At 54.3% G+C, this 14,448-nt stretch overlaps 1 protein-coding gene across 1 annotated transcript in view; it reads right to left on the bottom strand.

Moving 5' to 3' along the window:
• Positions 1 to 1,783: 1,783 nt before the first annotated feature.
• BRD3 (bromodomain containing 3) overlaps positions 1,784 to 14,448 on the bottom strand; it is a 23,930-nt gene continuing 11,265 nt past the window's right edge. Inside the window, exons 9-12 of the mRNA XM_006164264.3 lie at positions 13,143 to 13,378; positions 5,324 to 5,616; positions 3,457 to 3,582; positions 1,784 to 2,510 (exon numbers count right to left, since the gene is read on the bottom strand). Coding sequence (XP_006164326.1) covers positions 2,401 to 2,510; positions 3,457 to 3,582; positions 5,324 to 5,616; positions 13,143 to 13,378 — 765 coding nt within the window. The 3' untranslated portion in view covers positions 1,784 to 2,400. The remainder of the gene's footprint in view (positions 2,511 to 3,456; positions 3,583 to 5,323; positions 5,617 to 13,142; positions 13,379 to 14,448) is intronic.

Raw genomic sequence — 14,448 nt, 5'->3', positions numbered from 1 at the left:
GTGTATGCCTGCTCCTGTCGGAAAAGGCACGCAAGCTGCCCTGCCGCCCGGGGTGGGGGACGTCTGTGCTCCCGAAAACTTAGAAGGGAAATGAGTTGGCGTCTGGACAGAAAGCCTTAAGACACAGCACCAGTGACCCCGCTGCTGGGTGTGGACGGCAGCCCTGGGTGGCTGAAGCAGCCAGTAACTCTGGGCAGACGGAGCTGGGGTGGAGCAGACCCTGCTGGCACGGAGAACCAGGGGTGACACGTCCCTACCGCCCACCGCAAAGCCAGACGCTTCCCTACCTGATGTACACGCAGGGCCCTTGCTGCCCTGCAGCTGAAGAAGGGTGTGAGAGCATCCCCACCCCAAGCACCCGGCTCAGGTGTGAGCACCACCCGGGCGTGCCTCACCACACGTGGCCGAGCAGACCCTGCCTGGGACCTATCAGTCCTGTCGTGTCTTAATTGCTTAAATACCCACTAAAGATCTGCTTAGAAAATATCTGAAAAACAAGGGTAACTGTAAAAAATGGGAGCTTTAAAATCCACTGTTTTTTTGTTACAAATCAAATTAAAAGTTAAACTGGCTGAAAACTTGCCAACTGGCGTCAGAATCCCCCACCCTTAGAAAACTGAGACTCTGCTACCCACCTCCCCCCCCCCCAAGGGTTCTTCCTCCTCAGGTAGGTCTGCAAGGACTGGCAGTGGGATCTGAAGCCATCTCGTGAGTTTCAAGTGTGCCACATGTCAGGACACAACAGGTCCCCGTGTGCCTCCACTGAAAGCACTGAGCCCCGGTTGGAGGCCGGGCTGCCCCCTGCTCCGCACCCAGGACCACCTAAGGCCCCCTCCCAGGGAAGGGGCTGGAGGAGGCCCTGCACTAGGGCAGTCCCTCTCAGGCTCACTGCAAACCGCAGCACTGCACAGCCTGCAGGCACACGCACCCCCAGCAGCCAGACCAGGGCAGCCCACCCAGCCCGGCCCCAGCCAGGCCCCAGCACTGGCCCCAAGCACAGGCCGTGCCCACCCGCGGGCCCGAACCGCAGAGCCTACACTGTGGCCCCACCCAGTCACCGCGCTCAGAGCAGCCTGGGCAGCCCAGGATGTCCCTACACTCAGAGGCCACGTGGCAGCCTCTGGATTTTTTCAGGTTTTAATTTTATCTTTTATATTATTACTTTTTACAATAGAAAGTTAGAAATCAAAATGTAGATTCACTATACACTCTCCCCCTCTCGGATTACAAAGTTTATGTTATATAACTGGGGTTTTCTAACTTGATTTCTTTTAAAGCAGTCCTAAAGAGACCGGAAGTGAATACAAAAGAACCAAACAAAATAAAAATTACAATGTGCTGTAGCTGAAGGTTGTCTAGACCTGTAAGTCTCCAAATGTCATACAAAAGGAAGAGAAAAAAAGAAAATGAACACACACACACGCACACGCAACCCCAGCAGACCCGGGGAGCACGCAGACACGGTTGAGCACCAGCACAGGTGCGAGGCGAGCACCTGGAGGCGAGGTCCTTCAGGGCCAGCACCGAGCCTGCCCATCCAACTGCCGCAGGCCTGCATCTCTGCTCTTCCTTTAAATGCGTTTCTTTATGGTTTTTTTTCTTTTTTTTTTCTTTTTTTTTAAAAAAATGACCAATGATGTTAATAAATAAAGTATTTATATATACACAGGCTAGGGCGTGGGTCCAGGAGTGCGGCGGCGGCAGCGAGGGCAGCGCTAACAGGCTGGGACGCACACCGGACTGGACTTCGTAAAAAATTGCTGAGCCTTACAAAAAAGTCTCCTTTTTTTTTTTTTTTTTTTTTTTTTTTTTCAAGTTGAGGTAAAAGCTTCAGTGTATGGGAATCCGCCACAGCACGTGCAGCCTGGCGCTCCCCACCAGGAGCTCCCGACGTCACGGCGCTCAGAGAACCTCCACGTCCTGCCGGCGTGCCCTCCCTCGGCACCTCCCAACACACGGTGCTCCGAGCAGGCACAGCTGTCAATCCTCAGGTGACGTCGTCGGACACGGGGGTAGAGCCCGGGACCCCGGTGACCACAGACGCGTCTGCAAAGCCTACAGCGCTGGCAGCAGCCCGTCTGCGAGAACTCTCCTCTGGAAAGGTTCCTCATGGAGTGAATGCACCGGGCTAGGCAGGGGCCTGGCGAGGACCGTCCGGTGGCACCTCCCACGGCGTCTGCAGCAGTCTCCAGCCCCTGAGCTTAGTCACGGGAAGCCTTTCCGTGGAGCTCCACCTCACAGCCCACACCCACGCCAGGCCTCTGCCGGGGAGCGGGTGCAGAGCCGTGACACTGGAGAGAAAGGAAAGCCTGCACACGTGGAGCCAAAGCGTGTATTAGCCAGAGAGGGGCCGCTGCAGCGCGGCCGCGCCGTCCCGCGGGCCGTCCTCCGCCGGCCAGGCTATTCTGAGTCGCTGCTGTCGGCGCAGGATCCGCTGGGACCGCTGCTGCCGAAAGTGTTGCTGCTGCTCAGCCGGGAAGGCCCGCCAGAGGCCGCCGAGGCGGCTTTCTCTACAGGGAACAGGGCATAGGCGCTCACTGCCCGCCTGTGTGCGCATGCCCTCGCGCTCCACCCACGCTGCGTGCACACCACCCCCGAGTCTTGGCCAGTCATCCGCTATTTGTTGACATGGATTAATGCGGTCAATGGGATTATCTACGTATGTTCAAGGTGGGAAAATGAATACGGTCCCCAAATGGGAGTGGGTGGGACATGGAAAAAGGTTGCCCTGGCAGCTGTATGGTCACGAGGCTGAGGCTGGTGAGCCCCCACCCTGCCCTGGGCCCAGGGAAACAGAAGGAGCCTCCCCTCAGCCTCCCACAAAACTCCACCTCAATGCTGAGCAAACAGGGTGCCCCGCGAGGCGAGAACCCCCAGCTGGTGCACCCACCTCTGACTGCCAGGCCTGTGTGTCTGAGCACCAGCAGGACCTTGCTGTCCCCTATGTGCCACCAGGGGAAAGGTATCTGCTCTTCCCTACAGGCCCCGGGGGAAGGAGGAAGGGTCAGACAGCTGCTCAGTTGTACAGCAGGGCCAGGCCAGGGTCAGCCCCTCTGCTGCCCAGTGGGGCATGCAATTTGCATTCCTTACCAGAAGCAGTCCAAAAGCCTGCTGTAGGGGCTGGGGGCTGCAGGGGTTGCCCGGGGGCTAGTGGCTGCAGGCTGCCTGGGGCTGGGGCTGGAGCTGGCAGTCAGACCAGCCGGGGATGGAGGAGGGGAGGAGGCTACTCCCTCCCAGCCTCACTCTACCTACAGGAGCCCTTTCCCACAGCTCTCTACACACGCCTCACATCTGCCTGAACCCACACAAAGCAGGGCTGTGGCTGGTTTACAGAGAGGGACCTGGAGGTGTGGGAGGGGCAGAGCCTTGAGGGAGACAGAACTGGCCATGGTGGAAGCACAAACATGGGCTGAGAGCCACCAGCTGCCGCCCTATGTGGACAGACAGCGGCTGTACCTTTCTTGGCGGGCTTCTTGTTGCTCAGCTGCCCGCTGACATCTTGCAGTCGCTTCTCCAGCTCCTTCTTCTTTTCCTGAGCTAACTCCTCCTTTGACTTGGCCACCTGCTTTCTGCTGCTTGTCGCTGTGATGGGAGCAGAACAGCACTGAGACCACAGCGAAGCCAAGGGCCCACACGGGGCCTCCCCACGCAGCCTTGCTCCCCTCGGCTGCCCTGGGAGCCAGGCTGCGCCCCGTGGCCCAGGCCTCACCCTACACTCCAGTGTGTGCACCACCCGCCTAGCCCAATGGGCCCCTGTCGTCGCAGCTGCAGAGGTGTGGCCCAAACTCTGAGGGGCAAAGATGATACTCAAGATCTGGCCTCAGGACCGGCCGATAGTGCTAGGGCACTGGACCACACATGTCTGACCGTGGCTGGCTCTCTCATCTTCCCTTTCTCTCTGGTCAAATTAAGAAAAAATAAGGGCTTCTTGTTGCTCAGCTGCCCGCTGACATCTTGCAGTCGCTTCTCCAGCTCCTTCTTCTTTTCCTGAGCTAACTCCTCCTTTGACTTGGCCACCTGCTTTCTGCTGCTTGTCGCTGTGATGGGAGCAGAACAGCACTGAGACCACAGCGAAGCCAAGGGCCCACACGGGGCCTCCCCACGCAGCCTTGCTCCCCTCGGCTGCCCTGGGAGCCAGGCTGCGCCCCGTGGCCCAGGCCTCACCCTACACTCCAGTGTGTGCACCACCCGCCTAGCCCAATGGGCCCCTGTCGTCGCAGCTGCAGAGGTGTGGCCCAAACTCTGAGGGGCAAAGATGATACTCAAGATCTGGCCTCAGGACCGGCCGATAGTGCTAGGGCACTGGACCACACATGTCTGACCGTGGCTGGCTCTCTCATCTTCCCTTTCTCTCTGGTCAAATTAAGAAAAAATAATAAATAAAATTAAATAAATAATTCATAAGGGGGGAAAAGGTCCGGAACAAGCACTTCCCACGTCTGCGCCCTCAGGCTCAGGAAGCCCTCAGTGCTCAGGTGCAAAACCTTTCCTAGCCTCCTGAGAACTTCCGGTGGGACAGGCCTTTCCCAGCACAGACAGGTACACAGGGACACAGCTGGGCTGGCTGCCCAGGTGAAGGGCGGAGCTGGGACTGGAAGCCTGGACCCTCCAGTGACTCCGTCCTTCCTCACAATGGCTATGAAGCTGTGCAGCCCTAGAACTCAGTCTCCACCACCTGACACTCCTCCGTCACCACCCCTAAAGTTGATGGGTGACTTACCACGGGGCAAATTCACCACGACGGTCACACAGACACTCAATCCAAGCAGACAAGGCTGCTCTTGCAGAGTGAGGGTCAGGCACACCCACACGGCCACACTCAGTCCACATGAGCCTCCCCCCTGCCCCGTCAGTCTGCAGGGCTGCCTCCCTCCCAGCCCCCAGCACTGTAGACCCAGGAAGTGACTTGTTCCTATCAATGCAGTCAGGGACCCCAGGAGTGGGTAACCCAGGCCAGTATAGGAGTCAGTCCTGTGAGGCCTCTGGCCACTCGCCCCCCATCAGTGAGGGGTCCTTGTCACTAGGAAGCTGCTCTTCTGTGGCAGCAACACCAGTGACAAGGTCCTTACCCGGACCCAAGCGAGTGGCGTGGCTAGCGCCGGGTGGGCCCAGAGTCCTGCCCGCCCTGGACAAGGCACGGGCCAGGATGCAGGTGCTACCAGTCCCTGAGAGCAAGGAGGAGGGCTCTGGCCGGGTGTGCTCAGCTGGGTCCCTAGGATGGGAGGTGAGCACGTGCAGGTGTCCCATGCTCGCTCCAAAGGGGCTGCAGGGAGTAAGAGGAGGAGAGAGGCTCTGAGCTCCGCACTCGACCCAGACAACTTACAGAATGGTTTCCTTTGCTTTTTCTGTAAACAAGACTTCACGTATCGCTCCAGTTCCCGCAGAGTGGTGGGTTTCAGAGTCTCAAAGTCGATCTCAATCTCGTCGGGGTTGGAGTCCCTGAGTGAGGGCTCCCGGGACTGGATGATGTGCACCACGCGCCCGAGCTTCTCGCCGGGCAGCCTGTTGATGTCCAGGCTGAGCTGCCGCTTCTCGTCGTAGCTCATGGGCAGGCCTTCTTCCTCCTCCTCCGAGTCATAGGAGGCCGACGCCTGCTTGCTGCCTTTCTTCAGCTGTCTGGGGAAGAAGTCAAAGAGCCACATGGCATCAAGTCCCACTCACCAGCCCTGGGGCCTGCTACCCACCCTTCCTTGCTCTCCTGTTCACCAGAGGCTGCTCACTAGGCCCAGGCTATCTCCCTAAGGGTGTGCCCAAAGCAGTGCCCAAGGCGCAGAAGCCAGGCAGACTGTCTGAGGGTTCAAATATGTCTGCCAGTGAAGGGGAGGACCCTGCTTCAGAGATCAAATGGCTGCTCCTGGTCAGGAAACAACTGCACAGCCAGCTCCTCTGCACGTCCCACAGGCACCTCAGGCTCAGCAGGCCAAATAGTGATTTAAATATTCATTAACCCAAAAGGAGGCAGTAAAGGGGAACAAAAGAACCAAAACTAGGAACAGAAGATAATAAAATGGTAGACCAAAATCCAATTATATTGTTAATTACATGAAACGTAAATGATCTAAACATACTAACTAAAAGAGATGGTCAGGTTGGATAAAAGGCATGGTGTCTACACAAACCCCACTTCAAATACAACACTATAGGTCGATTAAAAGAAAAAAGAAGAAGAAAACGACACCATACAAATACTTATCAAAAGAAAGCTGGAGTGGCTATATTAATTTCAAAGGAGACCTCAGAACAAGGATTACCATCAGGAAAAAGGACTCTGCATAATGATTAAAAGGGCAAATTAACCAAGAACACATCACAACCCAAAATATATTTAAAAACTAAGCTTCAGGACCAGCAGATGGCATAATGGTTATGTTGCTGGACTCCCACGTAGTCAACTGCAGATCGAGTCTTGGATACAGCAGCTTAAAACTCACACAAGACATGTATGTGTGTGTGCCCAAAACCCCAAGAGTGGAGGAGAAGGGACTGAGGCATGGCCATCCCCCTGGGGGGTGATTTCATGCTTTCTGTCTCTCTGTCTCTTAGGCAAGCATGCACACCCTATAGCAAAAATGTCTCCCTGCTCACTCCCCCCAAAAGAGTTAAAAAAACAAAACAAAACAAAACAAAAAACTAAGCTTCAAGACACAGGGAGCAAAAACTGAAAAAAAACTAAAGGGAAGATTAGGGTAGGCCCCATGGTTTCATGGTTAAGGGAACCAGGCTCCCTGACCAACCCCAGTTTGAATCCCAACCCCAGTGGCTTGAAAAACAGGCCAGGTGCATGTTTATTGTGCTCCAAACCCTGACAGGAGGAAAGAGAGGAGACTGCAGCATGACCACTTCTTGTTAAGGGTGGGTGCTTTGTTCCTCTCTGTGGCGAATGTATATACCCTCTGGCATTAAAACAAGAGCAAAAACAACCAATAAATAAATAAATAAATGCAAAGGTGAAGGTCTGAGAAACCACCGCCAAGCTGGGAACTGGGAAGATGGCCGAGACTGACCCCAGGACCATGTAAGACCTGACCTCTGAGGAGCAGACTCTCCTGCAACAGATGCAAGATCAATTCCAGACCATGTCTGACCAGATCACTGGGAGAATTGATGATATGTGTATTCACATTGATAATCTGGAGAAAAACATTGCCAACCTCATGACACAGGCTGGGGCAGAACTGGAAGGTGAAAACAAAATGCCCGCCACACAGAAGAGCTGAAGTTTGCCAATATTTTTTTTTTTTTTTTTTGGAGATTTTTGCTATAGGGCGCGTGCGCTTGCCAGGCAGAGAGAGACAGAGAGACAGAAAGCGAGAAATCACCCCCAGGGGGGATGGTCACGCTGCAGTCCCTTCTCCTCCATTCTCCTCTCGGGATCTTGGGCACGCATGCACACGCGCCCGGCATGAGTTTTAAGCCACCAGGTCCGGGACATGAACCGCGGTCGACTACGTGGGAGGCCAGCGACATAGCCATTACGCTAACTGCTGGTTCCCCCAATAATTTTTTTTTAAGAGAAAATTTTTGCTATAGGGTGCAAGCACTCACCAGAGAGACAAAGGGACAAAGTGAGAAATCACCCCTTGATTTCTCAGGGGGGTAGTGGCCACGCCACAATCCCTTTCCCCCCATTCTCCTCTCAGGATTTTGGGCACACACTCACACACACATGGCATGAGCAGGACCCGAACTGCGGTCGATTACATGGGAGTCCAGCAACGTAACCATTACACCATCTGCTGGTCCCCAAATTTGCTAATAATTGACACTGAAATCTGAAACCCCAAGAGGAGACCAGATGGCTCCATGTAGACATGTTTTATATTATAAAGTATGCATTCTTAACCATGTATTATATTGGGAGTTTAAAGAGTGACCCCACCCCCATGTCTTAAACATGTTATCTTCACATCTCAGGTCCTGGAAAGTTGTGCTATTAATTTCTTTTTATAGAGAGATTTTTGCTATAGTGTGCACGTGCTCGCCAGGGAGACAGAAAACAAGAAATCATCCCTCAGATGGGATGTCCATGCCACAATCCCTTCCCTTCCAGTCTCCTTCTGGGATCTTAGGCGCACGCGCGCGCGTGCGCACACACACACACAGACACACACACACACTCCTAGCATTAGTTTCCAGCCACTGGGTCTGAGACTCGTACTGTGGCAAACTGTGTGGGAGTCTAGCGACATAACCATTACACCATCTGCGGGTCCCAGTTGTGCTATAACTTATTAAACACTAAAACTTTGGCAGAAGGGAAAAAAAGGAGACAAAATATGTATATTTTTAAATCCAAAGTTATAGTTGGAAAGTTCAATAATTCTGCCTTGGTAATGAATAAAACAAGTTAGGGGACCAGCAGGTGGCGTGGTGGTTAAGGCGCTGGAGACTCCCGTGTGACCAATCACAGGTGAGTCCCACACCTGGTGGTTTGTTTTCTCACTTTCCCTCTCTCTCAATCTCTGTGTGTGTCTCTCTGGTCAAAATAAGCGAATGAATAAAAAAAAACTTAAACCTTTAAAAATATAAATAAATAAAAATAAAACAAGTTAGTCAGCCCAGAGCAGAGAAGACCTGGAAAACACTCTCAACCAAGCTTACCCAACTGACATGTGTCTCTGTCTGTCTAGATGCTAAGATTTTGTTCCCTAATTGACAACATAATACTCTATGCAACAGCAGAGTACATATTCTTTTCAAGCGGGCATGGAACACTCACCAAGCTAGACCGTATTCTAGGCCACAAGACAAACTTTATTAACAAGTTTCAAAGAACTAAGATCACGGGACCAGCAGTTACCATAATGGCTATGTCGCTGGATTCCCATGTAGTTGACTGCGGTTCGTGTCCTGGACCCGGTGGCTTAAACTCATGCCAGGCACGTGTACATGCGTGCCCAAGATCCTGAGAGGAGATTGTGGCATGGCCATCCCCCCTGGGGGGTAAATTCTTGCTTTCTGCCTCTCTGTCTCTCTGTGTCTTTCTGGTGAGCACATGTACCCTATAGCAAAAACCTCTCCAAAAAAAAAAAAAAAAAAACCACTAAGATCAGTGGCATAGTGGTTTGGTCTCCCACATGGTTGACTGTGGTTCGAGTCCAGGGCCCAGCAGCTTGAAACTCATGCCAGATGCGTGTGCATGCGTGCTTAAAATCCCAAAAGGAGAATGGAGAAGGGATTATGTCATGCCCAACGCCCCTGACGGGTGATTTCTCACTTTCTCTCTGTCTCTCTGTCGAGTACGCATGCCCTACAGGAAAAATCTCTCTTAAAAAAAAAGTACTGAGATCATGAAGAGAATGTTCTCTGGCCCTAATGGAATTAAACTAAAAATCAATAATAAAAACACATCCAGAAAATGCCCAGACAGTTGCAAATTCAACAACACAACTCTAGTGAGAGTGAAAGTAAGAAACCACCCACAGGGGTGGGAGGGAGGGGAGCCACTCCATAATCCCTTCTCCTCCATTCTCCTACTAGGATTTTGGGCATGCATATATATGCATCCAGCCACCAGATCCAGGATTTGAACTGTGGTCAGCCACGTGGGAGTCCAACACCCTAAACCAGCACGTCACCTGCTGGCCCCAACAAAACAACTCTAAATACCCACTGGTCAAAGGGGCCAGCAAGCAGTGTGGTGGTTAAGGTGCCATACCCTGCATGGCCCATTCCACAGTTCAAGTCCTTAGACCGGAAGCCTGAGAACACAGGTACGTGTGTGTGCATACCTAACATCCCAAGAGAAGAATGGAAGACAAGGGACTGAGGCACAGCCATCTCCCTGGGGGTGGGGGGTGATTTCTCGCTTTTCTTTTCTGCCTCTCTGGCAAGCACATATACCCTACAGCAAAACATCTTTAAAAAAAAATAAAAAAAGCTTTTAAGTAAGTGAAAATGAAATCATATCATCAGACCTGTGGGCTGCAGCTAGAGCAGTGTCCAGACGGCGATTTACAGTATTAAACGCTCATGAGAAGGAGGCCTCGCATCAGTGCTCTAGCATCCGCCTGAACAGCTGGCAAACAGAGCAAACCAAGGCTAGAGCACGCAAAAGTAAACAGTGAGGGCCAGAGCGGGACAAAAGCGAGAGCAGAGAAAAAGAAATGAAATAAAAATGCTGGTTCTTTGAAAGATCAAATTAATGAATCTCAGGACCAGCAGTTAGCGTAATGGCTGTGTCGCTGGACTCCCATGTAGTCAACCGCAGTTCGTGTCCCAGACCCGGTGGCTTAAAACTTACGCCGGGCGCGTGTGCGTGTGTGCCCAAGATCCCGAGAGGAGAATGGAGGAGAAGGGATTGCAGCGTGGCCATTCCCCCCGGGGGGGGGGGTTGATTTCTCGCTTTCTGTCTCTCTGTCTCTGTCTGGCGAGCGCACACACCCTATAGCGAAAACCTCTCCAAAAAAAAAAAAAGATGAATGAATCTCTATCCAGAGTTACCAAGAAAAAAAAAAAAAGATGCAGATCGGCCAGCCCGATCGCCCACTGCTAAGGCAGCGGGGTGCCCCGTGGCTGAAGATGGTGTGGGTCCCAGCCTGGCACGTGGGGCAGGCCCTGAATCAGCAGGAGGGAGAAGTGGAGGAGGGGCTGAGCGGTTACTCTAGCCTACCAAGGGCCCGCCCTCTCCTGATGAGCACACCTGTCCTCTTACAATTATAAAAAAGACACGTCTCCACAGGCCCTACAGACATTGACGAGTAGTAAAGGAACCTACGAACCTGCGTCTGAGAATTTGACGGCCGCGGGACTAGAGGGGGCCGGGGGAGGCACACACTCACTCGCTCAGGAAGAAACCGGTAGCTCAGCAGCCCCTTGGACTGAAGTCTGAAGCAGCCTCTACTAGCCCAGACTCCAGGTCCAGAGGGCTTCGCTGGTGAGCTCTATCAAACATCTAAAGTTAATCCGTCCCGGAGCCGGCAGGGGGCATGGAAAGGCACTGGATTCCCACGAGGACAGCTGTGCAGGTTAAGGCCCAGACGTGGTGACTACAAAGTCACAAGGGGTCACGTGCGTGTGTGCCTCGGAGAGTGGAGAAGGGACTGCGGCGTGGCCACCCACCCTGGGTAGGCTGGGGGAGTCTCACTTTCCCTTTCTCTCTGTCTGCTGAGCGCACGTGTCCTACAGCAAAAACAAAACAACGAAAACCGTTTTCTTCACTCATCAGAGCGTGTGCACGCCCTGTGGGTGGGCCCCTCCTCGGGGTCTGGTCACATCGCCCCCTTTCTCCAGTCCTCTGGCCCATCGGATCGTGGTCATGTGCACACGTGCCCAGATGTTTCGGGTGGGACCAGGTCAGGGATGTGAACCAGGGTCACTGTTGGGATCTTGCCCACTTCTCTGAAGCACTGTGCCATGCTGGACCTGAAGCTGACCACGGTGCACTTCTTGTACTGGCCCTCGTCACAGTGGATGAGCACGGCTCACCGCAGACACCGCGGGTCTGAGCTCTGCCGGGCCATTTCGATGCAACCTTTTTTTTCCCTTCAAAAAATAAGTTGGATGGGGCCGGCAGGTGGTGGTGGTTGACGGCACTGGACTCCCACATGGCTGACCATGCTTTGAGTCCCAGACCTGCTGGCTTGCTTTCTTGCTTTCCCTTTCTCTGTCTCTGGTCAAATTAAAAAATGATAATAGGGGAGCCGGCAGGTGGCATGGTGGTTTAAGGCACTGGACTCCCACATGGCTGACCACAGTTCAAGTCCCAGACCTGGAGGCTTGTTTTCTTGTTTTCCCTCTCTCTCACTTTGTCCCTCTCTGGTCAAATTAAAATAAATAAATAAATAAAGTTAAACAAAATAATTATTTAAAAAAATGATTAATAGAAATGGAATTAAAAAAATAGTAATCGTTTTTTAAAAAGTTGGAGGACCAGCAGATGGCATAATGGTTATGTCACTGGACTCCCACATAGTTCATTGTGATTCAAATCCCAGAGCTGACAGCTTAAAACTCATGTCAGATGCGTGTGCGTGTGTGCTCAAAATCCAGAGAGGAGAATGGAGAAGGGATTGTGGCATGGCCATGCCCCCAGGGGGTGACTTCTCACTTTCTTTCTGTCCAGTGAGAGCACACACCTTATAGCAAAAATCTCTCTTCAAAAAAAAAAAAAAAGAATCAGATTTCTGACTATATAGGGGGTCAGCACCCCTAAACCCTGTGTTGTTCAATGCTCAGGGGTTCACTAGCTGTACATCCCACCCAATGCATTTCAAAGGCCAGCCGTATCCTGCTATCAAAACCAGAGAAAAACCAATCTATCTTCCTCCAAAAAGATGGGAAAGGGAAGGAGAAGAAGGGAGGGAGACCCTGACCACTCACTCAAGGCCTCGTCGAGTGGCCTGCCCAGCCACCCAGGCTCAGCTGCAGGGTGCCTCATGTCCTCTCTCGCATGTTCCAAAGCCCCAGGCCAGTCCCCTCCGCCTGGCTCTCCCAGCGTTCTCTCTGCACTGCCACACCAATGTCCTCAGCCTGCCACCCCCACGGGGGGTATCCTGGCTCCCACTGCTGCCCCACGAGCCCACCTCCACAGGGCACTGACCACTCTGCGTGTGCTCGACCTCAGCACCTGCAGCCCACCTGCCATCCCAGCAGGCCCCAGACCGTGGCGCCACTGTGACCTCACTCCCACAGGGAACCCTCTGGGCCTATGGCTCTGCTCTGGCTACCCTCTTCCTGGACCCCCCTTCCAGACCCTCTCCAGGCCTGCTCCTGCTCCTGTGCAGCTGTACCTCCTCCAAGGCCCCCCATTCTCCTGCCAGGTGAAGCCCCAGCCCTCCTAGGCTGGGAGTGCCTGGGGCAGGGATCCTACGGTCGGTGGCTGAGCCTAGCACTAGCCATGGAAGAAGGTCAAGAGGCCCAGGTCTGGCTCGGTGTCTAGCCACAATTCCCCCAGGCCACAGAGCGCCTAGCAACAATCCTTGGCCCAGAGCAAAAATCAGCCCCAAACCTCTGAGAAGCGGAGGTCTTCGCCAGGCGTGAGATCGAGGCCACTGCTGATGGCTACACCGCGGCCCAGAGGTCGAACCACCCACCAGGGGCCTGGAGGTCCTCAGCTGCCCCCCAGGCTCCCCCACCCCACGTCTCAGCGCAAGCACAGCAGCCCTCCTGCGCGCTGAGGCCGAGGCTGCAGCGGGGCCCACCTGCTGGCCGCGGTTGTGCTGCTGGCCTTCTTGGTGGGCGCCTTCTTCTGCTGGGCTGGCTTGGCTGGCGGGGCCACCTTGGCCTTCTTCTCATCCTCGGACTTCGCTTTGTGCTTGTCCTTGTCCTTGTCCTTGTCCTTCTTCTTCTTCTCCTTCTCCTTCTTCTCCTTCTTCTTCTTTGGTTTGTTCACTGGGGCCTGAGACAGGGCGGCCAGCTGCTCATGCACGGCCTTCAGCTGGAAAAAGGCAGGCGGCTGAGTGGGGCTTCCGGGGGCCCCACGGGAGCGGGGTGCTGAGCCAGGAGTCCTGGCGCCTCTCTGCCCCAGTCCCGTGTGGCCACCAGCAAGTCGTTCAAGCATCTTGGCCTTGGTCTCCTCAACTGCAACAGGGACAGAGCACCCGCCTCCTAGGTGGCTGTCAGGGCCACAGGCCTAGCATGGGATGTGGCCCAGCAGGGGGACATGGCCCAGTAAGACAGTGGCCCAGCAAGGGGAGTTACCTGGCAGGGGGAGGGGGCCCAGCATGGGACATGGCCCAGCAGGGAGAGGCAGCCCGGCATAAGGAGGTGGCCCAGCTCAGGGAGGCAACTCAGCTTGGGGAGGAGGCCCAGTGGGGACTTGGCCCAGCATGGGGACGTGGCTAAGCAGGTCCTCGACAACCTCAGCTACTACTCTGTGACTAGTTATGGTTTCTTAGAGGAGAAAGACTTTGGAGGTCCGGGTGTCTGTACAAGAGAGATTCCCAACAGCCACTTCCAGGCAGCGTCTGGCTAGTTGGGGCTGCAGGACTTTGCGGCCAGTGCTTAGCTGGTGTCCAGCCTGCAGGGGGCAGCATGCTAAGTGCTTTCTCTGACTCCGGTCAGCAGCCACCTCCAGGGCCTCCCGAAAGGCGAGGGCACAGCCTGACCCAGCCTTCGGGTGGCCCATGCAAGGCCATGTGCTGGTGGGTGGAGGAGGTACGGCTGTGGGAGGGACCCTGCAGCCCTGCGGCCATAGCCTATCATCTCAAAATCACATGTGCAGCCCTGTACCCACAGCCTAGCCCCTCTGCAGCCCCTGCCTGGCTGGCACCACATCCCTCCTGACACAGCAGCTCTGCGTCCTCTGCTCCCTGCCCAAGGTCTGGAAAGTGCTGGCCATCTGCCAGGTCCCCAAGAACAGTTACAACTCTCTGACTGCATTATTAAGATGACCCAAACAGGGATGCCCATTCCCTGCTGCATATGAAGGGGGCTGACAGGTGGCAGGGGCAGCGGCAGGACCCTTGGCACCCACACCAGGGCCCACCACGTGGCAGCCCCGCGCGC

The sequence above is a fragment of the Tupaia chinensis genome, unplaced genomic scaffold (assembly GCF_000334495.1).
Source record: "Tupaia chinensis unplaced genomic scaffold, TupChi_1.0 Scaffold143602_1, whole genome shotgun sequence".
Classification (NCBI taxonomy): Eukaryota; Metazoa; Chordata; class Mammalia; order Scandentia; family Tupaiidae; genus Tupaia; species Tupaia belangeri.
This window is presented reverse-complemented; position numbering and strand designations above follow the sequence as displayed.